We start from the raw sequence: 26,007 nt of genomic DNA, 5'->3' as shown, positions 1-26,007 counted from the left end.
ACTAGGCTCCCCAATCCCTGCCCCTTATAGACGCAGTTTCATTTTGGTGGGGGATATGGGATCGTGATCCACAAAGGTGCAGGTGAATTAAGGGAGGAGTAAGAGTACAACTGAATGAGAGCTGTTTTTCCAAGGAATAATATTACAAATCATGAAACCTCTTTTCTTTCCATAACACTGACATGAACTTTGTAACACTTCAATCCAAGTCACAGCAAAAATTAAGAGTGGAAAGGGATGCATTTATCTCACGGTGCAAAGTTTCAAAGGAACTCCTTTTCTCCCCTCATAATCCTGAAAGCAAACAAATGCCATTCTGTATCTTGATGGCAACCTGCAATGGCTGAGGATGGGGTAGTGACAGGTGTGTGAAATACTGGGTGTTTTCACAGAGGAGGTAAAAAGGGTTGAAGAGGTCCATTAGCTGTTCACAGTGAATTTAACTTAAATCTTAGCGATAAGTGCCTGGCAACCGGTACACATCTTTCAATACAGTCAAGTAACCCTGCTCTGTGACGACAACGATACTTGGTTTTTCATGTGGAGCAGAGGTCAGCCAACTACAGCTCAAGGGCCAAACCGCACGGGGCGCCATGGGAACGCGGTCACGGCACCTCCTTTCCAGCTCGGCCATGGCTGCTTTTGCCCCACGCTGGCTGGCAGACGTGTGTAGTTACGACGGAGACCATGCAACCTGCAAATCCTAAGATATTTCCCATCTCATCCTTCACAGAAATATGTTTGTCGACCCCTTATCTATGGAATCCCTAAGTCCATCAACAAAAAAGCAGCTTTCAACAAGCCTTCACCTCAGCTTAGAAACAGTTTTGGGAGCAAGTATTTAAATTTGGTGGTCATGTTCTTTCTTATTTTATAAGGCTATGACAAGCCCAAGAGAGGAAAGAGAAGCAAAATCTTGAACTGTCTGGGCTCTGCGATAGGAGAAAGAAGTGACAGTGAGATGTGGTCACCACCCTGGATACAGGAATGACTGTGAGAGTTAACCCAACAGTGAACTGCCCAGTGGGCAACACCACACCTCTGTCAAGGAATAACATGTTATCTAAATTCTAAGAATATACTAGATGGAAAGCTAGGAAACAGAAAAATAGGATTTTTAGAGGAATCCAAAAGAACTTTAAAAAAGTTAAAAATGAATGGGGAGAATGTTTAACAAAACATAAAAGACAAAATGGAAGTTTAGAAAGTATATCAAGTAAAGGATTGAACATGTCTTTATTACTCTGTTCATGGGAACAGTAACGGGTGTATTCAAAATTTAAAGGCATTGAAAGAGGTAAAAAGTAACATAGCAAAGAGTAATTCTCATTTACCTTGCTAACAGTTCAATGAGGTCAGTTCTGCTCATACCATCCGGAATCAACCTTGGAATAGCAGCAATACAAGTCCTAAACAAATCAATTTTGGGTTTTCTTTCCCCCCTGAAAAATATATAACAGGATTCAATAAGTTTATTACATATGCTAGACAATGAAAGCAAAGTTAGAAAAATAATTATAGAAAATAGGAGTCTCCTCCCCCTAAAAAAGTTTAATGTATTTAACATAAAAAGAATTCATACAAATCCAGTAAATTATTATCAGTTTATAAGTAGACAAAAGAATAAAGAGATAATTCAGGAAAGAAAACACCTCCAGCAAGCAAAAAAGATTTTCAGTAATTAGAAAGCCACGGGAACTATTATGTTTAAATAATAAGTGGTATTTAATTATTTAGAATACAATTATTTTAAGTTAAAAATTAAATAAAATTTAATCAATATCTAACCTTTAAAAGACTAATTATTAAATCATAATAAATAATATTGATATTATTAAATAAACACTGGTTATTTTAGGAACCTACAAAATTAACAAATAAAAGTTTTTCATTTAATATTATACATTAACAAGGGTCTTAAAAAACAAACATTCTCATATTCCACTGTTGGTACTATTTTCTTTTTATTTTACTTCAGAATATATACAAATAGACACAAATATATATATATTTAAATTTTTATATAATTGTCAATTTTGAAAATCCTGCTTCCTTCAGAGGCTCAATATAATTTCTACTATATTTTCTTCTAGTTATTCAATGATTTTTAAAATCTTATTTTAAATATCTTCTTAATGCACTGGTTTTGTTTTTATTTTGGTCTATATTTCAAGGTGAAGATTTTAGTTTATCTAAATTGTTCTTGAGGTGACCTAAAAAATTCTCATGTAGAAAAAGAATTTGGATGTTTTAAGCATTTTGGGTCAGTATTCATTACAGTGGCAAAAGACTTGGTAGGTACTTTTAGAGATTTTATATAGTCAGTCTTCTCTTTAAATGGTTCCAATATGCATGAATTTCAGTTATAACAATTCAGTTAAATAATACCAGTTTCCCCACTACCTCTTCAGCCCACAAATCACTATGTAAATGACAGATGTGCAGTATCATCCCTGACTAATCATGCTACTTTCTTTTTTCCTTTAAGTTTTATTTTATTTAAATAATCTCTATATCCAACATGGGACTCGAACTTACGACCCCAAGAACAAGGGTCACATGCTCTTCTGACACAGCCAGCCAGGGGCCCCAAACATGTCACTTTTTCCAAATCTGTTGTGGTTGGTCACTTCGCATTCGTTATCCCTTCACACAGACGGCAAAGCAGGTAATTGTGTTGCTTCCTTGGCTCCAGTGGTAAACACAGGTGACATTTTACAAACATGGATCATCAGAAGAGGAAACCGGCCAACAAAGACGTAAGCACAGCAGAGAAAGAAAAAGTGATATCGATGGAGGTGAAATTCGAATCAAATAGGAATGGAGTTCCAGAAGGAACGGCTGGCAGGGAGTGTTGATGCTGCTGTGTCTGCAGACCCCACATGCATGGCCAGAGCAAGCTAGTGAGGGCAAACTCGGTCACACAGTAAGGAAGGTGGGTGCATCAAAGATGACAGAGACTTTCCAAAGAAAGGGATGCAGAGGGAAAAACTGTTGACACTGGAGAAGTTCTCGGAGATGTTAGCTTACGCTAGTATATAATAACTGTATATTAATTGAGAGATCAAATATCCAGTTTGGTGTTCTAAAACCTATAATGCAGATATTAATATCCAAAAAAATGTCCTCCCTTATTACAGGATATGTAGATACTTACTAAGAAATAAAACAAGTTATTGCCGTATGATACATCCTGTGAAGGGGAAAGTCCCTAACAACAAGGAGAAAAGATGCTGGGCTGACAAGCAGTGACAAGTCGGGGATGGGAGGGTGGCCGGGGGCTGAGGTACTGCTTCAAAAAAGCTACTCCTTTTCCTTTTACTCCCCTCTGTACCTCTTGCTACCAGGAGACTTTTAGGTTTTCTTTTTTGTTGGGGTTCTGGAAAAAAAGAGTATGTGTTTGACTTACAAAACCGACCACACCCACACATGTCAAGGGTAACCAGGACTTATCTATCGGTCATGGAACAAGGATGGGGCCTTATCACTGGCAATTACACTGTGATCCAGGAGCAGTTTTGCTCTCTATACTCGTTTGATAGCACTTCAAAGAATAAAACTGAGCATGTGGAAGGAATCACAGCAGTTGGCAACATGGGACAACTCCAGAGGAGAAAGGAAGGAAGAATGAAGCACAGATACCTTTTCACAAAAACTGAAATAGCAACGAAGAGAAATAGTTTACTACATACGTAATCATGTCTTCGGGCTCCTTATTGGACATCTGCACGCTAGTCATACACATCGGTCTCCCAACTTCTTTGTCCAAATGTCTGAGAATGCTATCTAACGCTTTTCGTACTTGAGGATAGTACACCGACATTCCTAGGGGAAAAAGCTCACAGTTATAAAATGTCAGAAATTAGATAAAGAACAGCCGTAGTGAATTTCCATAAAAAATAAAAGCCTATCTTTAAAGGACATCAGCTAATGTTGTCACCAAGGAAGGAATTTCAACTGTGATATACTCTTCTCCCTAATGATCAGCTTCAGTATATTGGAGAAAATGTGTACAACTCACACAAAGAACTAAAATTACTTTGAAGGAGGTACAAAATGTAGTGGGTAGTATTGTGCAAGAGAATAAGGACTGGGGCGCCTGGGTGGCACAGCGGTTAAGCGTCTGCCTTCGGCTCAGGGCGTGATCCCGGCGTTATGGGATCGAGCCCCACATCAGGCTCCTCTGCTGTGAGCCTGCTTCTTCCTCTCCCACTCCCCCTGCTTGTGTTCCCTCTCTCACTGGCTGTCTCTATCTCTGTCGAATAAATAAATAAAATCTTTAAAAAAAAAAAAAAAGAGAATAAGGACTGAATTGGAAGACTCATAATGTGAAAACTTACAGGTATTATCAAAATTGTATTCACTTTCTGTATCACTCTATACTGGAATAAGCATATTAGACCAACATATTCATTTCAGATCTGATCATAAACTTTTTCAAAAGAATATTAAACTGTATCACAAAGCCATTTATTTGGCATAGTTAACACTAACCTATGACTTTTGCTTCTTCATCTGTCAAAGTTTTGTTGAGAAAAATTTTCTTGACACGAAGAGTGTTTCCTGAGGGAAGAATCACCCCTGTTGTGGGCATCGGTGGCTCCCCATCTTTCTGCTGCAAGCTGTCTGCTATTACAAGGAAGACTCTGAGGCCTATGTTCATTCTCTTCAGAAAAAAAAAAAGTTTCAGAATGAAATCAGTGTCAGAAATATCCTTTTTTCACGTTAAAAAACATCTTGTCAAGTAACACTGGGGAGGGTGGGGGGCAGGAGGACATGAGGAAAACGAACTTCTCTGTCCCATTTTTTTAAAGTAGTTCAGGCATTACAGTTTAATACCAAATTTCCAAATGCCGCCCCTTTACTTCTGAGGCCAAATGGCTCTCCTATTCTCTAAAAACCTTATTTCAAACCTCTTCCCTCCTTCCTCAGCAAGCCTACCCTCCTACGATTCCCTCCCTTAAGGGATGATGTGTCTCCTCCTTCACAGAGGAAAAACCAACAACTGGCCTCAGTCTCTCACTAGGTAACACCTCTTCTCCCTCTCCTTTGCTCTGATGACCGAAGTCAAGGGGGCGCTGGGCTTCCTCGGTGTTAGGATCCCATCTGTTCTTGCTCTCCTGGCAACGGTACACCACCAATTATCCCTTCTCTTGCTTGCATCTGCAACATTTCCCTTTCAACTGGATATATTCTGTTAATTTCCACTAACTATACTCAATTATCTTAATGGAGTAAGTCCTCCCCATAATATTTCCCTGAAGCAACTCTCACTCATCAGTGGCTTTTCAAGCAGCATTGGACACCGTCAACTATGCCTTGTTTTCTGAAACACTCCCTTCCCCTGACTCATCTGTGCCACGGCTGGCTGAGTCATTCCTGCTGGCACTTCAGGTCTGGCCTCCTTTCGCCGCAGAGTCAATGTTAGACTGCTTCAAGACGAGGTCCTAGACTGCCTTCTCCTATCATTAGGTTTTCTCTCCCAAAGTGACTTTAGGTATCTACATGGCTTCCATTACCACTCACAACACATCCCCCACCAATTTTGAAGCCTTGCTTTTCTAAACCCGGACCCTCAGACCCACTTGACATCTCTACTTGGATGTCAAAAAGATCTCTACTTGGATGTTCAAGCCAAATGCACTTTCCCCTCAACCTCAATTCCTTCTCAGGGTTTCTTTACACAGTCAACAATCTCCTCTCCGTCTGCACCATCACTGTTCTCAGCCCAAGCTGCCATTGTCTCTGCCCTATGCCAGTGGTCTCTAAAGTGACCACGTGCATCCCAATGGGTGTGCAAGATAGCTCACTGGAATACAGGAAGAAAATAAAAGTTTTGTTTATATATATTTTTAAATCTAAGTAAGGTAAAGTTTTAAGCTTTACTCGACTTTATATATGACACAGCACCAGTGTCCTCCCTTAGTCTAAATATCAGATGGTCATGTCACACAGTCACAGAAAACATCACGAAGGAAGTGGGAAAATTCTGTAATATACCATGGTTCACAGAAGTATACCCACTTATTCATTCTTCTGGTGCATTGCAATTTGCACCCAGTTGATTAAATGGGTAATTTTTTCTGTCTTTAACTACACTAAATGCTGAATAAATGATATGTATTTAAAAATGTGATACTGATATTGATAAAAGAAACCTGAGCTCATATGACAAGCTGTAGAAGTCAGCTCAGCTGACTGATCTGGAAAGCTTCCCTCTTGATTACTTTTCACCATGCTATTAGACCACTGAGTCGGCCATCACAAAGGTGAAATACCAGTGTGATCTGGGACCGGTTAATTAAAAGTAAAGTTTCCAACTAGTGATTTGAGCCTAAGTGCTCTGATTCCAGAAACTACTCTAAAAAAAATAAAAAATAAAAAGATTATATAGGATAGGGTATTACCACATAATTTTTTTTTTACCTCTGGATTAATGGTGAAAGTTTTTGTAGATTTTCCAACACTGAGAAGATCAAATATTATTTCTTTCATTGCAAAATCCAAACGTTCCTGGAAAAAAATAACAATCAAGAGATCCTTATAACTTTCTAAGACTACGTGTTGGGTATCATGTAAAGAATTATGCATATAACGGCAACAACACAGGTCTGTGCCTATAAGAACTTCATAAATCTAGACGGACAAAAGAAAAATACCTATGAATTAAGATGAAAAAATACGATATAAATATATTACTTAATTACCAAATGATTTAATATCCCAACAAACAGTTTCAAACACTCATTTAACAAAATCACACCCAAAAATCTAAGTGAAGGAATTTCCCGAATGATGACAAAAGGAAGTCCCAAAGCAACTGCTATGCAGCCGGCCTAGAGAGCAGTGAGTTCATACTGAGACAGGAAGAACAGGTCTCCAGGAAGGAAACCTCCAAGGAAAGAAAAGATTAGTAAGATTAACTGAGGTTTGAGAGGAGTCACACAGTTCTCACTGGTGTGAGGTGATTAATCCAAGGAGTGGGTAAGATCCAAGGGAAAGAAAAAATAAAGATGTGCACCGATGGCAAAAGGTTTCTGAACACAAGCTCTAAAGCACAGTTTGCTTTCATTCACCTTACGGACACATTTATACCCATCTAATCATCCTTAGTTCTGTGCTCCAGTAAATAGCAATGTACTCATTTTATTTAAATATTCCTTATTTCTTCACTGTTCAAAATAATTACATTATAGATGATCTAAATCGTCAAAATCGTCACAGTTCTAGTTCAAAGAGAACAAAATGAATATTCTGAAATCAAAGCATTTTCCTAAATATATAAAAATATTAGCATAACATTTTATATAATTTATACTATTAGTATAATACTAATATAAAAATATTAGTATTATATTAATAGTTGACGAGATAACCCTACCTATGCTTCTCCAGGGCTGATGTCCCCAAAGGGAATGTGACCAAAACCGGGGATGTGCTCGCTCAGCACCTGCTGAATCCCCTTCAAATAAACTGTCCTTTACTGCAGAGACTACAAGCTCAAATCGTATTTCCCAGGGACCCTCAGAACAGTGGGCTTTGGGATGTGACTTAGACCCTGCCAAGTGGTAAACTCATGTGAGTCCGAGGGAACTGGCACGCGTGAGGAAGAGGAGGAGGACAGAACGGAAGGAATCTTCTACTGATGGGGACCACGGCAGCAGCAGGATTCCGAAGCAACTGTGATGACCTCCTACTTTGGAGGCTCTTTGTGGCAATTGTTTCTGCAATTTCCTCGAAGTCATTCAGAGTAGTCCTACTAGTAACTTTGTGAACCATCCAGATTCCTTCAAAGACCCCTCTGGGTTCATCTAGTTACAGCAGATTCTAGTATCTATACCTAAGAAACTAGATTAATGCATGAGAGAACAATTTTCCAAAAAACTTTTGAGATACTCAAGAGGTGATTAGTCAATGGCCTGACAGTAGGATTGAGAGAGACCTCCTGGACCCCTCCTAAATTACGGGTTTCTTCCGCTTACAGGTCTCATTGCCTTCCGCAAGGATGCAGATCGAGGACTTCAACTGACGTTGTCACAAAAAAGTTATTAGCATACTTTTCCACTATTCAGTATTAATAAATGTTTTGTTATCATGCTTGTAGATGTGCAACAAATTTTAAAACTCCAAATTATTATAACAGATGACGCATAAACTGCACGTGTATGTGTATTATGAGGTAAAGCACTCACCTGAGCAATGAACTGAATAATCTTCACAAATATATTGAGAGGCGTATCACGAGGAACCACACTACGTGAACCTTTTGGAAAAAGTGCTGACACTATGCTCATAAGACGACTATAGAAAAAAAAAAGACTGAGTCAAAGAGATAATGACATTAACAACAAACATTCTTCCTATTCTTCATAAGCTGTCAAGAGAATTCATATTCCTTCTTAAGGTCTCTATAATATTCACTAAAATTCCATCAGTGTGATATTTTTTACCAAGATTAAAAAAAAAATACACTTTAATACAAGGCACTCACCTTTGAGTTACAGTGTTGCTTTCACATTTTATTCTAATTACATAAACCCACAACAATCTATACAAAGATTCCAGTGCAACTCGAGACATTTTAGGATCTTTATTCTGTTTAAAAACAAAAGAGAATAAAAATAAACTTATTAAACTACTTGAATCATTTCAGATCAAATACAGTCTATCAACAACTAAAAGCCCCTACCCCACTCCTGTCTTTCAATCTAAAGCAGGTTTAAACATGTAAATTTATGTTCAGTATATGGCAAGTACAGAAGGTTGAAAGGTAACCATAAATAAGGAAATCCTGAGCCATTCCTTAGACTCTCAAACAAAACAGTAAAATATTAGTATTATATTAATATTATATTAACATTTTAAAGAACTCCTAATTATACACGCATCAACTTACTTGATAGTAAATGGTTCACACAATATCAACATCATGATGGAAGGATTACTCATCTTTGGAGTAATTCACTGCAGCCCATATGTAAAATTTAGAACACCAGAAGTTATTATAGATACTTAGATTTATGAAAAAATGAAAAATATTACTGAGTGATTATCCTTATAAGGGACTACAGATTAGAGGGGGAAGAGCATGGACTCTGAAATCAGGAATGACGGGCCAAAGCCCATCTTCGGGCACTGTTCCATCACTTGGTACCACAAGCGATTTTGTCATCTCTAAAATGGAGATAAAATAGTACCTACCTCACAGATTAAGGAAGCTATTATGTGAGAAGCACTTGGAACACTGCCTGGCCCATGTTAAATGCTCAATACATGTTAGCTGTTATACCTTTATATTTTATTTAGAATGAGAAGTTACTTAAATTATCATTTAGAATGAGAAAGTTATTCCATTTCAATCAGAACTTGATCTGTAAACTTTTTCTTCATACTACTTATTATAAAAAGTTAAGTTCTCAAATGACCAGAGTCATGTAATGAGATTTAATTGTGAATTTTGAAAATGTAGATAATGGTCATTTTCATTAGGAGAATTTTTTTGGAGGGCGGGGCAGAGGGAGAGGGAAGGAGAGAATCCTAAGCAGGCTCCACGCCCAGTGCAGAGCCTGACACAGGGCTTGATCACACAACCCCCAGATCATGACCCAAGCCAAAATCAAGAGTCAGATGCTTAACCAACTGAGCCACCCAGGCACCCCCAGGAGCATTTCTTTATGCATGTTGATTGGTTATAGGATGCACTGATTGCTATAAATTCACATTCATTTAATTTGGTTTGGGGGATTTTTTTTTTTTTTTAAGATTTTTATTTATCTGAGAGGGGGGAAGCATGAGCAGGAGGAGGGGCACTGGGAGAAGCAGGCTCCCCGCTGAGTAGGGAACCTGATGCGGGGCTCAATCCCAGGACCCTGACATCAGGACATGAGCCAAAGGCAGACGCTTAACTGACTGAGCTACCTACGTGCCCCAGGTTTGGGGGACTTCTTATTGTTAAACAATTATTTTATATACAGCAACCAACAAAAGGTAGTTTTAAAATACTAAGTAATTTAGCCACTCTATTTTACGTTTTCCCAAGATGCAGAAAAACAGACAACCACGAAGGATTAAAGGCAATGCAAAAAGATAACAATTAAGGATTTTAAAAAAAACAGTCACTAGAAAATATAATTTTACACATCTATATGAAGAATTGATATAATTAAGAATGGAATATTGGGGTGCTTGGGTGGCTCGGTCGGTTAAGCGACTGATTCTTAATTTTGGCTCAGGTCATGACCTCGGGGTCCTGTGTGTGTGGAGCTGCTGAGGATTCCCTTGCTCCCTCTCCCTCTGCCCCTCCCCACCTCTTAAAAAAAAAAGAAAAAGAAAAAGAAAGAACGGAATATCAATTATTCTGCTGGTCAGTGTCTCAACATCAATCCCTCCTTCCGTTGCTAAATCCATAATGATCCCAAATTTCAAATACACTCCCCAGTAGTTACTAATTTCTACTAATGTAACTAAAGTAACATATAAAGTATCACGGAATGTACACGTTACTAGTAACAACCAAGCTTCTCTTAGTACTTTCCATCACATAACTTTCTTTTCTATCATTTAAATCCAAGATATCAAAATATAATATGTACACTCCAAAAAGTATTTTCATATTAAATTATATTTTCAAAATATGACTAATACAAATTAATGTTATATATTAAAAATTTTAAGTCCAATTCCACATAAAAAATGTTCTGATATGAGTGGTTAGTAAAGTATTTGGGTTATCTTATGTTAAAAGTTGAGGTATCTGGAATGAGGAAAAACTTGACTTTCAAACTTTCTAAGATGAACTAGTATGCTGACAAAGCTGAGTTACTCTATACTGAACAAAGCCAAAACCAGATGAAAAATGACAAAGCAACGATCGCTTATTCAGTCACTAAAATGCTGCTACACAACATGTCTGAATAATAAAAACATCCTAAATTGATCTGAGTCTTAAAGATATATAATAACCTAGCCACAATTTTGGTATAAAATGAATACTCAGATTGTTACATAAATTAAAATCCAATAACGTTCTGATATGTCCAGTATGTTTGGCAGCAATCATTTTAATGTTTCTTTCCCTTCTTTCTACTGGGAACCAAAACCAAAATATTTTGTTTAAAACCCAAACCAATAGGATGAAAGTTTGAAAAAGTCATGCATCAAACATCGTATCTACAATCTAAGCTATCTTCTTAATTTCATTGGAAAATGTTCTTTAAAGTTTCATTTGTAACATGTAATTACTGTAATGTTAATTAGACAATAAATTAAGCAGACAATTTTAAAGTTGAGGATTTGGGTTAAGAATCAATATTTATGATCCCTTGTAGCCTGTAAATTCATCTTCTTGGGTCCACGTTAATAAGAACCCTGTAGGGTGTCCCTGATGTGTGCTAGTCTTTTACAGGAGGAGAAGCAGGCTGGAACAAATTCATCAGACATGCGATGCAACAATGGGTAAAGAAGAAAAAAAAAAAGCCACACTTAAAGAAGATCAAGCAGTATTTAACTTTGTACCGTCAGCACAACTCACCTGGAGTGTTTCTATTTGTTTTCTGATACTGTTGTTAGATGGCATCTAAATAAAGCAACGTGAGACAGCAAACAAACATGAGATGCAGCACATGCATGTTAGATGAAAATAAGCACAAAACAACACAGCTCTTCACCAAGGTCTCTATTTAGAAGAAATTTGAAAGTTCCAAGACAGTGGCCAGAAACACTATGGAAAAAAAAAATCCTATAATTCGGGGGTCGTGGGATATGTCTACAATACTTGAACTAAGAGAAAATAAATTTTTAACTACCTTAAATTTTCCTCTCAAAGCACTGTATTTGAGTCTGAGCAAGTGTAAATTTTTAAAAGAAAATAAACATGCAATGTAGAAAAAAAAATCTTCAAATTATTTCTATAGGAAATCTACGCTTATTATCCGCCCCCCACCCCTCTCCAACTCTTCTTGAGAAACTCTGCAATCATTTTGCACACAGTGACCTTAACTGATATAAAGACAGGGAAATAGGAAACTACCAAATTCTATTTAGAGCAAAAATAACAGATTTAACATTTTCCGTGAATATAAACGGATGCTTTCTCCTGCTAGTTATGGGCCTACAGGACTAAAGCCCATTTCTCATGGTCGCCAACTTCAAAAATTAGTGTGGTAATTTAAAAAAAGTGGACAATATTAAAGTGTTTCAAAAATGTATCCTATTTATCCTTATGGCTCTAGAGAATAATACCTTTTAATATCCCAGAATTATAGCCAAATGTTTTCTGAAAATATTTAGTACAGCAAAATTCCTTACAGTCCATTAAAAGGTAACAGGTGGACCTCAAAAGGCAAAGTAATGGAATCGAACGGATCTAGACGCAGATCCTATCTCTATCACTTTTTGGCTCCCTGAACATGGGTTACTTATCTTCTTTCAGCTTCAGTTACAGTAAGAATTAAAAGAGATACTATATTTAGAGCATCTAGCATATGCTAAATATTAATAAAAAACAGCTTTAAGAAGTCATAAGTCTAATAAGTGAAAAACTTATAGATTTTTTTGCAATCAAGAGGTTACTTGAATCTCAAAACAAAGTCACTTTAGGCCTTTATCTTGAACCAGTTTTTCCTATATATAAAACAAATAAATTATATCTGCTACAACAGATAACTAGTGTAGGTTTTTTTCCTGCATACTCAATGCCTTACCTCAACTGCAGTGTAGCCACAGTATCTAAAACTTAATAAAGAGGAGCCAATTCAGAAAATTTCTGCTGAATAGAGCCTTAATGTAAGTTAAGGGTTAATGGCCAAGACAACTATATTCCAAATATTCATGCTAAGGTGGCTCTTATCTCCTTTAGCCTGGCAGATTGACATTGCCATTAATGAAAATGGACAATATGCCAGAAACATTTAACAGGAGGTAAGGGTTCAAAGAAAACAGCATTTTAAATGAAAGCCTTAAGACAAAAAATAAAAGTTAAGGTACTGCGAAAGAATTGCAAATATGTTAGGTGAAAATGTATATATATAAAAAAATTCCAACAAGCAACAGAAAAGTATGAATTGTCATGAAACAGAGCAACCTTTCAGAAAACACTTAAATGCATGTCTTAAAATATTTTATTAAAGGATGGAAAATCATACCACCCAGAAAAATGATCAATTCCCTTTTAGTACCTATATCTGTATGAATTTTTCAAAATGAGGACAGAAAACAGTTCAACGCAAATAATTAAATAAAACCTATTTTCGGGTTGCATGACATAAAAAGTTCAATAAGCTTGATTTGGTCCTGAGAATTTCATAAAGAAAGCAAAGAGAGTATATCGATTCTCATCCAAGTATGAATAATATTGATGTGTATCTAGGAGGAAAAAACCCAAAAATGTTTTTCAAAGACTTCCATTTTCTGTATACCTCTTTAAGTAATCAAGGCACTTTTGAAAATGATATATAAAGTCATGGAAAATGTATACAGGATAATGTTGTTCAGTGGACCATTCTCAAAGCGGGAAAGAAGAGCCAGTCCTATTGCTCCAATACCCCCTATAGGGTCAGAGAAAAGTCATTTAATCTATCTGTGCTTGCTTTCATTGTCTTCAAAGTATAAAGGTTTCCAATGTTATCCCTAACTTAGAGGAATAACAGGAAATGAAATGTCATGTCTGTCATGTTTCTATAACTTGTAAGCAAATATTCAAACATATCCATCTATGCATCAAAATAGTGTTCAAATCAAGCATTTATATGACATGCAGGTGAGGAACAGTGCCATGTTCCATGTCAGACACTAACTGAGCTCCTAACCCTAGAAGAAAAGAAGATCCTGTTAGATCCTGCTAGCAGAGCACCCTGGGAAGATACAGACCCCAGTATTGCACAGTTTTGGTGACAACACTAACAGAGACCAGACATGGAGGCGCCAAACAGTGTTAGTAGCAACTACCTCTTGATTCAAGGCAGAATCATTTCAGGAACTTTTGGATCCATGTGGAGCTAATACCAGGCTTTTAGATTTGGCTGGGCATACTTACATTAAATGTGCTTTTAGTGACATTTTATTATCAAGGCTTGTTTCACTTTCAGACTGAGGCCAACATTAATTTTCTCAAAATGAAACACAAAATAAGTATCTGGAGGGTTCTGTAAGATTAATACTCTGCAATTCTAAAGGAATTTATTTATTAACAAATATTGCTCGATCTAAGATAATATAAACAACAGTTGTTAAAAATGTACAAGTTTGCATTAAGACAAACTAAATTTTCAATCAAAAGCTTATTCGTGTCAATACGTGATTCCCCACAGTAAGAATGACGTACAAGAAAAGCAGTACGGTAAAGCTTTACTACTCAAATGTACCAGTAATAATGAAAGTTTCATTACATACTGTTCAATATATATGCATAAGAGAATATACTACAGTCAGAATATTTACAGGTCAGAAATGTGATTGCATCTTACCTTTAAATGTGACAAACAGTTCTGTAGGAAAATGTGCCAGTTATTTAAAAAAAACTGTTTCTGACTGACGCATAAAAGGCAGGTAATTAGTGGATATAGAGCCTGTAGGAGACAGGGAAAAGGGAATTAACATTTTTCATGAAAACACACTGGATCTGTAAATTATATTTATTCTCATCAACAAAAAGAAGTAAAGTTTTTGAGGCAGTGTTCCCATTTGTCATACGAAGTACGATCTCATACAATAATCTAACAAAAAATGATAAAGGTCAAATTTTCTATAAGAACAACTCCTTAATCTATTTCACCTCATGCTTTTATTTTTCTGTAGACCCATCGTTCTTTCAACCAGTACAGTGGTTAGGAACGCAGGCCCTGGCATCAAGGACAGACTGGCATTAAAGTTCCAGCTTTCTATTTGCCAGGTGTATGACTTCAGGGTGGATACATCAAGTGCTCCAAGGCTCACTTTCCTAACATGTGGAGCTCAGAATAATAATGAGGAATCTCCTAAGAGTTGGGAGGCTTGAAGTAAAACAAAGAATGCAAAGCACTTAGTTCAACGCCTGGCACAATCACTTTTTATTCATGATTAGATCTCTACCTTGAATGGTCAAGTACTTGTCTAATTCTCTACACTTTCTCCAAACTGCACAAAAATTTACAGAAACTCCTTTAACGTTAATATGAAGTGGGTGCTTAAGTGGGGGGAAAAAGCCTTAAATCTCTAAACAGAAATGATGTAATTAGACAATGGTTCCTAACTAATCTAATACCTCTGAGTGTAATTTATTATAATGTAAAATAAGGGAATTTATAGTTTAATAGGAATATATTCAACCTTCCACATAGTATAATACATAATTTAAAGCACCTGTCAAAACAGGTAAATACCTAGAATGAAGTCTGAATAACCTAGCAAATGTAGAGCTAGTCCAATTAGGAATAGAAAGTCTTAAAAAGAGCAGGAAAAATATATAAAACTTGCCCTTATGTTGCATTTTGGATATTACAATTTCAGTTTTTATACTTCTTTTAAATCTCTCCTGAATAAATCAATTACTCTAACTCCTAATGAAACATGTAAAGGTTTGAAACATTTTTCAATACCAATGAATGCTTCTTCCTGGAGCTCAGTTCAAAAGTAGTCTGATAAAGCATCTCCACAAAATTTTTCAAACAGGGAACATTCACTTCATTTTTAACAGCCTAGGTCAAAAGATAATAGAAAAAGAAAGAAAATGATTACAAACATTAGATTAAACTATACAAGAATTACAAGAAATTTCTGTAAAGGTTGAAATTGGTTAATAATTCACGACTATCTCACTGAATCCTGCAAACTGCCAAATGAGCAACTGCTCAGTAACTAAGATCAACTTGGTCCCTGCCCTGAGAACTTAGGTAAGGGAACAGGCCATTTGCATGTGCTACAACGGATGCTGCAAGAGGAAACTGTGCTCCGGGCTCGCAGGAGGGGCCCCTACAGAAAACCTCCACAAAGAAGTAACACCTAAGCTGAATCCAGCTCCTCTTCCCTGAAAGAGAGCAGTAGTTCCCCGTGTAACCCCTGGCCTTGTCCTCCACTACCCTGCCCTCCTGCACTGGGATCCGGCCCCATCAGCTAGCTTCCTTGCTGTTCCTAGAGCCTACCATGCATGGTCCTGCTTCAGGGCGCCTGCACTGGTATCTTCTGCCCAAGAAGCCCTTCTGCCAGATACAGCACACCTCGATCCCTCAGCACACCTCGATCCCTCGTTCCTTTAATTTTTGTTCAGTTGTTTCCACCTCTTTCGAAGTGGAGGTCTCACCTAATCACTTTAGCTAAAATTCCAACTTCCTTCCCCCTTCAGCAATTCTTCTCCCCCGCCCTACTTTACATTTCTCCATAGTACTTATCACCATCTACATACTCTGTATTTTACGTACTAGATGATATCTGTTTTCTTCACTAGTACTAGATGATATCTGTTTTCTTCACTAAAGGCAGCTCTGTAAGAGCAGGGAGTCTTTCCTACCCTATCATTCCTGCACTCCCTTTGCATAGAAGAGGCTCTGATATAAAGAAAGCACTCCATACATGTAATGAATAAGTAGAGTCCAACCAGGCAAAGGAGGTGGGGGAGATTATTAAAGAGGCAAGAATGTTCCAGACAGAAGGAGCTCTATGTGCAGAGTGGGTGCTATGGGTTAAACTGTCACCTCTCCTGTAACCCAAATTCAGATATTGAAGTCCTAACTCTGCGTACCTCATAATGTGTGACCTTATTTGGAAACTGCAGATGTAATTTGGTCATTGCACTAATTACATTGCATGTAGTTAGTTAAGTTAGGATGAAGCCCTACTGGGGTAGGGGGACCCTACTCCAACATGATGGGTGTCCTTGGGGGGGGGAAGAATTCGGACAAAGACGTACACAAGGAGAATGCCATGTAAAAATGAAGGCAGAGCTCAGGTGATGGTTCTATAAGCCAGGGAATGGCTATAGAAGTCGAAGATGTCAGAAACTAGGTGACAGGCGTGGAAAAGATTCCTCCCTACAGCCTCAGGAGGCGTCAACCTGCCAACACCTTGGTCTCAGACATCCAGCCACCCTAACTGTGAGTCAACAATTGTTGTGTTTGAGCCATCTAGTTTGCCTTAGCCAACAAACTGTAAAAGCAAACATAGCAAAAAAGAAGAATCAAGCAACGCAGTATTAATGGACCACAGTCAAAGGTCTTTCTTCCTACAATCTGCTTCTTTTAATTACCTTAAAAACACAACCTAATCCCAGTTAGGTACCTGGCAAAACTAGATTTTCACACGAGGGGGAAGCACCAATGACAGTTTGGGATTGGATAAGCAGTAATTCAAATCACTTCTAGAAAAAGAAATTGAAGTACATGTACTAACGATAATAGACTAAAACTGATGTTTTATAAATGGTCTTATAAATTATACCATCTTGGCTAGAAATGGAAGTTAGTAACTTCCCATTTATTCAGGCTTTACTTTAGTTGAAAATTTTAAAAGTGGAGAAATTTATTTTCATGTTGGGAAATCAAAGTGTAGTTTAGACTTTCATTTTATAATATTGAATTAAATGGCTTGTGATCTCTGTATTCATATGAACTGATTGTGGTATTTGGGTCCTGTCTAGAGCATGTTTAGAAAAGGTAGACAGGGAATTTTAAGGAAAGTGAAGAATTTCAAATATTAATGACAGTAATTGGCATGTTTTTTATACCTGTCTTTGAATATTTACTTATAGTTCAATATTTGAAGATTTTTTTAAATGGGTAATAACAAAAGTCATGATTATAGCCTTGCAGGTAGTCTGAGTCAGATAGCCTCCCACTCTACTTTTTAGCCACGTGACTAGTCTATTTTCTTTTTGATAAAATAAGCCTAAGATTTATAAAACCAATATGGAACATAACAGAATCAGACATACAGAGCCAACTGATTTTTTTTAAAGATTTTATTTATTTGAGAGAGAGAGAATGAGCAAGGCGGTGGGGGGGAGGGGAAGGATAAAGGAGATGTGGGGCTGGGTCCCAGGACCCCAAGATCATGACCTGAGCCAAAGGCAGATGCTTAACTGACTGAGCCACCCAGGCGCCCCCTAGTCAACTGATTTTTTTAAACAAAAAACTAAGCTACTTGGAAAGAACTGTCTTGTCAACAAATGGTCAAATGGTGCTGGAATAACTGGATATCATACGTAAAAACAAAACTTAAACAAAACAAAACCAGTTCATACCTCAACCATACACAAAATTAACTCAAAATGGACCACTGACCTAAAATTAAATCCTAAAACTGAAATACAGGAGAAAACCTTTGTGACCTTGGGTTAGGCGAAGACTTCTTAGATATGATATGAAAAGCATAATTTATGAAAAACAAAATGATAAATCAGACTTCATCAAAACTTCTCTTCCAAAGACAATTAAGAGAATGAAAAGACAAATAAATGATGGACTAGGAGAAAATATTCACAGAGCATATATCTGATAAAATATCTGCATCTAAAACATATTTTTAAAATATATTACAGTGCCTGAGTGGCCCAATTGGTTAAGCCTCCGACTCCTGGTTTCAGGTCAGGTCGTGATCTCGTGAGTCGTGGATCGAGCCCCAATTTGGGCTCTGTGCTCATGCATCAGCACAATGGCTAAAACTAAAACAACTCGCTAAAGCAAGAGTTGGTGAGGATGTGTTGGAACTAGAACTCTCACAGCTCCTTAGAATGCAAAATGTGCAACAATTTTGGAACACAGTTTGACAATTTAATAAACATATACCTACCATGTAGTCCACCAATTGCACTCCTAGACATTTCCCCCAAAGGAAATAAAAGCATATGTCCCATACACAGAGCTGTGCATAAATGTTCATAGCAGCTTTATTTGTAACAACCAAAAACTGGAAACAACCCAATGTCTAAAAACAGGTGAACACACAACCAAACCACAGTATATCTATATAAATGAAATACTACTCAAAAAAGGAAAAACCCACAGATGTACTAAACAACATAGTTGGAACTCAAAATAATTATGCAGAGTAAAAGAAGCCAAAAAATGGCTTTGTACATTCCATTGACATAAAATTCTAGGAAAACCAAAACTAATGTAGAGTGATAGATGGAAAATCGATAGTTGCACTACCCAAAGGAGGGGTGAGTGGAAGGAGGAAATTTTTTAAAAAAATTTTAAATTTTTTCAAAAAAAAAAAAAAAAAGGAAACTTTTACGGTGTGATAGATATGTACACTACCTTTTTGGGGGCAGGAGCAGAAGGAGAGGGAGAGAGAGAATCTTAAGCAGGCTCCATGCCCAGTGCAGAGCCCGATGTGGGGCTTGATCTCACAACCCTGAGGTCATGACCTGAGTCGAAATCAAGAGTCAGATGCTTTACCGACGGGGCCACCCGGGAGCTCCAGATACGTACATTATCTTGATTGTGGTGATGGTTTCATTGGTGCATACATATGCCAAACTGTATGCTTTAAGTATGCATAGTTACTATATGTCAATTTCACTTCAAGTTTAAAAATGAAATAATGATATATATGAAAAGAATATTTACATAGCAGTGTGTAGTAACTGAAAGTGAGTAGCATATCACATACACAGAACAACTGAGTTGGGTTAGAAAAAAAAAAAAAAACCGGTGGGAAACAAAAAACCAGGCATCTAAGTATTATAAAATCCCTTAATCCTATTTATAGCATGCTGTTACTAGTAACTGCAAAAATTATTTTCAAATAACACACTGCTTTTATTCCAAGAAAGGCTTTTATAAATCTGCTTCCCTAGATGTTAGTGCAATCATATTTACAGTAACCCCATTTTCTAAATAATTTAGAATATATAGTTTGACAAGTATGATGAATGTCAACCACAACTACAGAACACTTAAAATGAGACAGTCCTGTATATTCCAAGGTACATATTATATAGTACTTTTAATTTCTTCAGAGGCTATTAAAATGGCGACCACATTGTAGGAAGCAAAAGCCATGAGTAAATGCAGTATGTTGCATTGAGCTACTTCAGCTGATTGTCAATACTCTGTCCTCCTAACAGTCTGTGACTCTTAAGGGCCTGGGCCCATTCTTTTCATTAAAAGACTAATCAATGTTATACTGGCATTTGGCCAATAACCATTTTCCCCATATCCACATTACATTCAAAGTTTCCACTTATTAGTCCATGAAATTATCAGAAAGTAAGACTATTTCATGTGGCAACTTCTTCAGCGAAAAGGTACTTTTAACATATAATATAAAAATTAAAATATACTTACAGCAGCTACAGGGATAAGAATCTCCACAAATAAACCAGCAAGTGCATGTTTTATATCTTTATCTTTTACTTCTAAGAAATACTGAGCACATTCCTTGGGGGGAAAGAGGTATATGTTAGGTTCACACAAGAGGAAGAGTTACGAATTTTTAATATCATGATAATATTGTAAATACTGTCATTTCAACAAAAAGTGAAAACATGCTCAAATTAATAAAGAAAGTTAATTCATATTTGTGACAGATTTAACACTTGGAGTAAGGAATTAATAACCATGTCATTAATTTATATACATTTTGTTTCTTTTAAAAAGTCTTGAGGAGCAAGAATAACCATTCTGAGGCTAATTCTAATTCCTGCAATGGAGAAGGTAGGTCACCTGCATGAACTGAAATGATGCTTCAAAATCTTCTACAGGATACATTTTTACTCGAAAAAACTTCATTCCCATTATTAAGCTGATGATGCTTTGGACCACATGTGGACTCTGTTCTTTTTGCCGTAGTTCCTTCAATTCTGTCACAAACTTCTTCCTCACAGCCTGAAACCTTGAATATACATGAATATATGATATGGTATGAATTTAAAACACCAATTTCCCACATGTTATTCAAGGTGGAACTCTAAAGATATCATGCCGAAACATCATTGCTTTTCTTGGCCCCCCCTCAAAATGACCAGAAAAGCATAGAGTAAAACAATGTTATTTGTCATTCCAAATCTGCTGTCCATTTATTTTAAAATTAGAAATTCCATAAGGAGATAAAATAAGACTTCTTTATTCCTATCATAGCATCAATACAGCTCCATGATCATTTAACAATAATCATAATAAAAACAAAATCAAATAATCCACTCATAAAATGTCCCCCTGTAAATCAGATAGTGTCTCTAATTTTTAAGGCTCCTTTTTATAAAATCTATAATTTGAATTATATGGAGAACAGATTAGGGACTACAAATTTGTTCAAAGACAAGAACCGATCAAACTGGAGAAAAACTGAAGGAGAGGAATGGGAGGACATGGTCTCCCATAAATGTGAATAAGCAAAAGAACCGAAATGCTTTCAAATATAAGCACCATCCTGGATTCAAATGACCACAACTGATAAGGTGTTATTTTTTTCTGTTTACACTACAAAAAGATATCTAACAATTTAATAACCAATACTACTTCATTTCCCCCCTCTATATAATATGAAACAGCTAAAGATTTTACTATTTATGTTACTTGGGGAAACCAGTTCCCAAAAGTAAAAATGACAAATGAAGCATATTTTCCAATCGTCGCTGACTACAGAGGGGAAAAAAAAATAGTACCTACTAATGAAATATGGATACATGACAGAAAGTACTACTTATCCACTTCCATTTGAGTCCTGGGGAATAAAATACCATTTTCCATGAATGTGTTCTTTTGCATTTTTTAAAGAAAATATAAAGTGGATAAAAACCTTCCCATTGCAATAACACTAGAATCCAAGGGTTTTTCTCTTTTATTAAATTTCTCATAATAATTATTAGTTACTAATATCACAGGAACTAAACATGAACAAGAATTGTACTTGGCTTCTTGGAATTTAGAAAGGTTTTTATCTGATGATTTCAGGACCAAAGACTCTTTAAATGACATCCAAGAAAATCTTCATTGATAACTTTTTACCTTACAAATTTCCCAGTAGCAACAAAGGAAATTCAAAATCTTCCATAGTCTTCAGAGCAACCACAAGACACTAAAGACAAACTTTTTTACTGTTTACTATAATGACGGTTCAAGGCAATTCAATGAGTGTAACTTCTAATGAACAACACCTTTATGGAGTAATCTAGTATCTCCTTTCTCTTTTTTGATATCTCTTCTACCTATCCAAAACTCTGGTGCTAAAACAAATAAGATAATTAGGAGGAAGACACTGCACTGCTATCTCAGAAATGAAAGTACTCAACTAGAAAGTATTAAAACTCATTATTAGCTCTGTAGAGTTCTAAAAAAAAGGAAAAAAAAGACTTCTCATAAAATAGTTAAAAATAGGAAATAAGGTAATGTCCTGACTCTTCCTGGTAATTTCCGACTTCCTCAATTCACACATTTATGGAAAACCCCAAATAAATGAAAACAAGTTGTGAAATTAATGTATGGATATAACTTTTAAATCCTCTAAGGAATACAGCAGCTAAGTAATAGAAGGTCGGGTAGACTTCAAACTAACTATGAAAAAAAAATAGATCTAAAGCTGTATCTATCATATTAGTAATGAAGCATTCTAAAACACAAATTGAAATCAGTCATTTGCAACACTTACTTTGATTGGGCAAGAACCCCTATGACCTCGGCATATAAATCGGCAATAATGTGCACATTCCCAGTGTTGGTTCCTGAATATCTAAAATAAGAGAACAAATGTATTATCAAATTTTTCTACAAACTCTCCCTAATACATCTGAAAATTTCTTATCAGGGTGTTATACTTTTTTTTTTCCTCTGAAGATTCATCTATAAGATAACAAAAACCACATGAATTTTCTTCTTCCTGGACTTTACTGTGTCACAAAATTTAACCTTCTAATTCCCATAAATCCAGTCAATAGTCTTAAAATTATTTTAATAAAATCTTTCCTATGGGGGCGCCTGGCTGCCTCAGTCAGTACAGCATGTGACTCTTGAACTGAGTTCAAGCCCCACCATTAGGTGTGGAGTCTTAAAAACAAACAAAAAACCAAAAAACCAACAACAGAAAACAACTTTCCTATAAGCATTTTGTGTGGATTCAAAAGGAAAGAAAGAAAGATAAATGCTTTGAACTCTAAAAACAAATCATCAATGAGCGTTTGAATTATAAGTAAATGGTCTAAACCTGGCCTGCAGAGAACAGCAACGACCCACAAGCTAGTATTTTACTTACCCTTCCTTATGTTTAAAGTGCTTAAAAGCTAAGTTTAGAACTTCATGAACTAAGGGATCGGGCACAGGATGAACAGGAATCTAGAACAAAAAAATTATCAAGTCAGAAAGAGCTAAGTAGGTTACAAGTCTTTCCTGAGTGTTCTCCACATTTCAACTAATTAAATCAATAACCAGTTTTCATTTCCATGATATGATCTATTACTAATTAGTCAATCTTCCCTTTTTCTAAGGATGTTATTATTTTCTCTGAGAATTCAGTTACCCATCTAATTTAATAAGCTCTAAATTTAAGAATGTTAGCTCCATAATCACAAATCCTTGAACTACAGTCCATAAAGGGGAAAAAGTAGTTGTGATTGCTGATGTAACTATAATTGTTACTGTCTGGAAATTAGGAAGACACCCACGTGCACCTCTCTGCACCATGTATAGGAAAGCAACCTCTAGCTGAGCCAGCCACACATTCCATTAGTCTGATTTTCTATCATCAACAGGAGCCAAAATGACACCAACTTTTCCAACAATTTAAAACTATTTGTGGCCTTATTCGTATTAGAAATTTGTCATTTAAATATCTTTGTTTAGTTCTTTAGAAGTTATATGCTACTTCTTCATATGTAAAACAAATCAAAATATTTAAACCAGAAAGTAAAATCCCCGCCCCTTCCCCCTTTTATAATCACCGTTAATAGCTTGGTATCTATCCTTCCAGATTTTTCCCTACACACACCCACACCCACACATACACACCTTAGTTTTCTTAACAAAGTGCTGCATCTTTCCACGTCAGTATTTAGAGCTCCTCCTTTCTTTTCAATGGCCATACACTACTCAGTATAATTTATTTAATGAGCTTCCTATTGCTGACCATTTCATTTCAGATTTTCAATAATCAATATACATAATGTTATACAATAAACATCTTGTACATTTAATGTTACATACTTGTATAGTTCCAGGGGAAAGGGTCCAAAAGGAAGAACTGGTGGATCAAAGATTATACAAGTCAACACTGGTATGTATTCAAGGTCTATGTATGTGTGGGTTTTTGAGCTCACTATTCTATCAGTTTTTATATGTTGGTACTAAAATCATACAGTCTTCATTATTAGACTTTATGAATAAGTTCTGATCTCTGGTACTGAAGTCCCCCTTATTTTTCTTCAGAGAGAGCTTAGCCATTTTGGGACCACTGTTCCTCCATATTCAACTTAGAGTCACCCTTCCAAGTTATGCAAAAACTGTCAGGACTTTTACTGGAGTTGCAATCAATCTATACATCAATTTGGGGCTCACTATATTCTTCTGCGTTCACATGGGATATCTTTTCACTTCTTTAAAGGCTTTTGGCAAGGCTATACACTTTTCTGTTTTTGTCCTTTGATGGGCTTATTCCTAATACATATGAAGAGATGCTTGATTTAATTAGTAGTAAGGAGAATGAAAATACACAAGGTATCATTTTACACCTACTCAACAGGGAAAAGTCTGATGATACCAAAGAGTAGAGATAATGTACACGAATGGGGTTTCATAGACATTGCTGGTGTTGTGTTTAAATCAATTTTTTTAGATAGCCCACAATCCAGGGAAGAAGATCAAAGTATGCCACCACAAAGTATGGCACTTTGGCATGAGAATCATTTTGAGCTGAAGGCAAGTGACAAACAGCAGGTGTGGGAAAAGCTCTCCAGCCTCTCCTCCTCTTTCCCATACCAAGAAAACAACAACCGTTATCATCAGCAACAGAAAGCTGACAATGACGTAGGTCTGCACAAAGCTTACTGAACAGCCCCTATCTTCCATTAGTTTCCCCCACATATTTTCCTTCCCCCAATTTACCACCCCTAGAAGCCCAGACACTTTTCCTTTGTCTTGTCATTTCACAATGTATTGCTCTTTGTTAAATTTTAGGGTCTAACCATTCTTTATGTCTTCAACTTCTCTTCCATGAAAACCGCCATATGCTTATGTACTAAACCTTTTCTCCTGTTAATGTGATGTTTGTCATTTAATTTGCAGGGCTCCAGGAATGAACTTATGAGGGTGGAGCTCCACTACACTAGCAATTATATGCCTAAGAAAATAATTATGTTGGTTACACACTTCATGGGTTAATCCTAGCAACATAATGTTGAGTGAAAAAGTAAGTCCCAGAGGACAACATACAGTATGATACTTTTTCTAGAAAATTCAAAGCCAGAAAAAACCTACTATTCAAACATATATGAAAATATTTTTTAAAGAGAATAATTAACATAAAAATCAGTATAATGGTAAGGGGGTAGCCAGGGAGTGAACTAGGAGAGATTCACATAATTAGGCTTAAGCTATAGGTATTTTGGGGCCCACAGGTAACCATTATATTTATTGTAAACAAATACAAAAAGGCAGCCACACAGAGACCAGTGATAACAGTGTATCTTGAACCAGGATCATGATTTATCCCATTCTGTGACCCTGAAGTCCGATTAAAGCAAAACAAAACACAGAGAAATTCTACATTTCCTTAAAAAAATTTAACACTATATATTGGAGAACACCTCATCAATAGGATAAAAATGTAATCGAGATCTTAATTTATCAAGAAAGCCACAAACTAGACTGGGGAAAAGAACAGCAGGGAACTCTAATTATTCAGAGATGGTCAGAGAATGTTTCTTGAGGGCTTGATAAAGGAGAGATTTTTATTTAAAATAAAGATAATTTATTTTTTACAAAGGCAAATCAGGAGTCTATCAGGAAGGAGCTGAATTCAGTCCTGAATAATGATCAGGAGCTAGTTCAAGCCCAGTAAATAGAGAGGCATGAGAAACAGCAACCACAATTACATTGCAATAAGGAA

The 26,007-nt window shown here is 36.4% G+C and overlaps 1 protein-coding gene across 5 annotated transcripts in view; it reads right to left on the bottom strand.

Moving 5' to 3' along the window:
• The window catches only part of FRYL (FRY like transcription coactivator), a 214,058-nt gene that overhangs the window by 87,408 nt on the left and 100,643 nt on the right, over nt 1–26,007 (bottom strand). For all 5 annotated transcript variants that reach the window (XM_034671839.1, XM_034671841.1, XM_034671837.1 and 2 more), the window contains 12 exons: nt 23,161–23,240; nt 22,561–22,641; nt 20,637–20,805; nt 20,259–20,351; nt 15,573–15,671; nt 14,463–14,564; nt 8,492–8,595; nt 8,193–8,301; nt 6,427–6,513; nt 4,495–4,666; nt 3,693–3,825; nt 1,335–1,442 (listed from right to left, as the gene is read on the bottom strand). In XM_034671839.1, coding sequence (XP_034527730.1) covers nt 1,335–1,442; nt 3,693–3,825; nt 4,495–4,666; nt 6,427–6,513; nt 8,193–8,301; nt 8,492–8,595; nt 14,463–14,564; nt 15,573–15,671; nt 20,259–20,351; nt 20,637–20,805; nt 22,561–22,641; nt 23,161–23,240 — 1,337 coding nt within the window. The remainder of the gene's footprint in view (nt 1–1,334; nt 1,443–3,692; nt 3,826–4,494; nt 4,667–6,426; nt 6,514–8,192; nt 8,302–8,491; nt 8,596–14,462; nt 14,565–15,572; nt 15,672–20,258; nt 20,352–20,636; nt 20,806–22,560; nt 22,642–23,160; nt 23,241–26,007) is intronic.

The sequence above is a fragment of the Ailuropoda melanoleuca genome, chromosome 11 (assembly GCF_002007445.2).
Source record: "Ailuropoda melanoleuca isolate Jingjing chromosome 11, ASM200744v2, whole genome shotgun sequence".
In the NCBI taxonomy this organism is placed as follows: Eukaryota; Metazoa; Chordata; class Mammalia; order Carnivora; family Ursidae; genus Ailuropoda; species Ailuropoda melanoleuca.
This window is presented reverse-complemented; position numbering and strand designations above follow the sequence as displayed.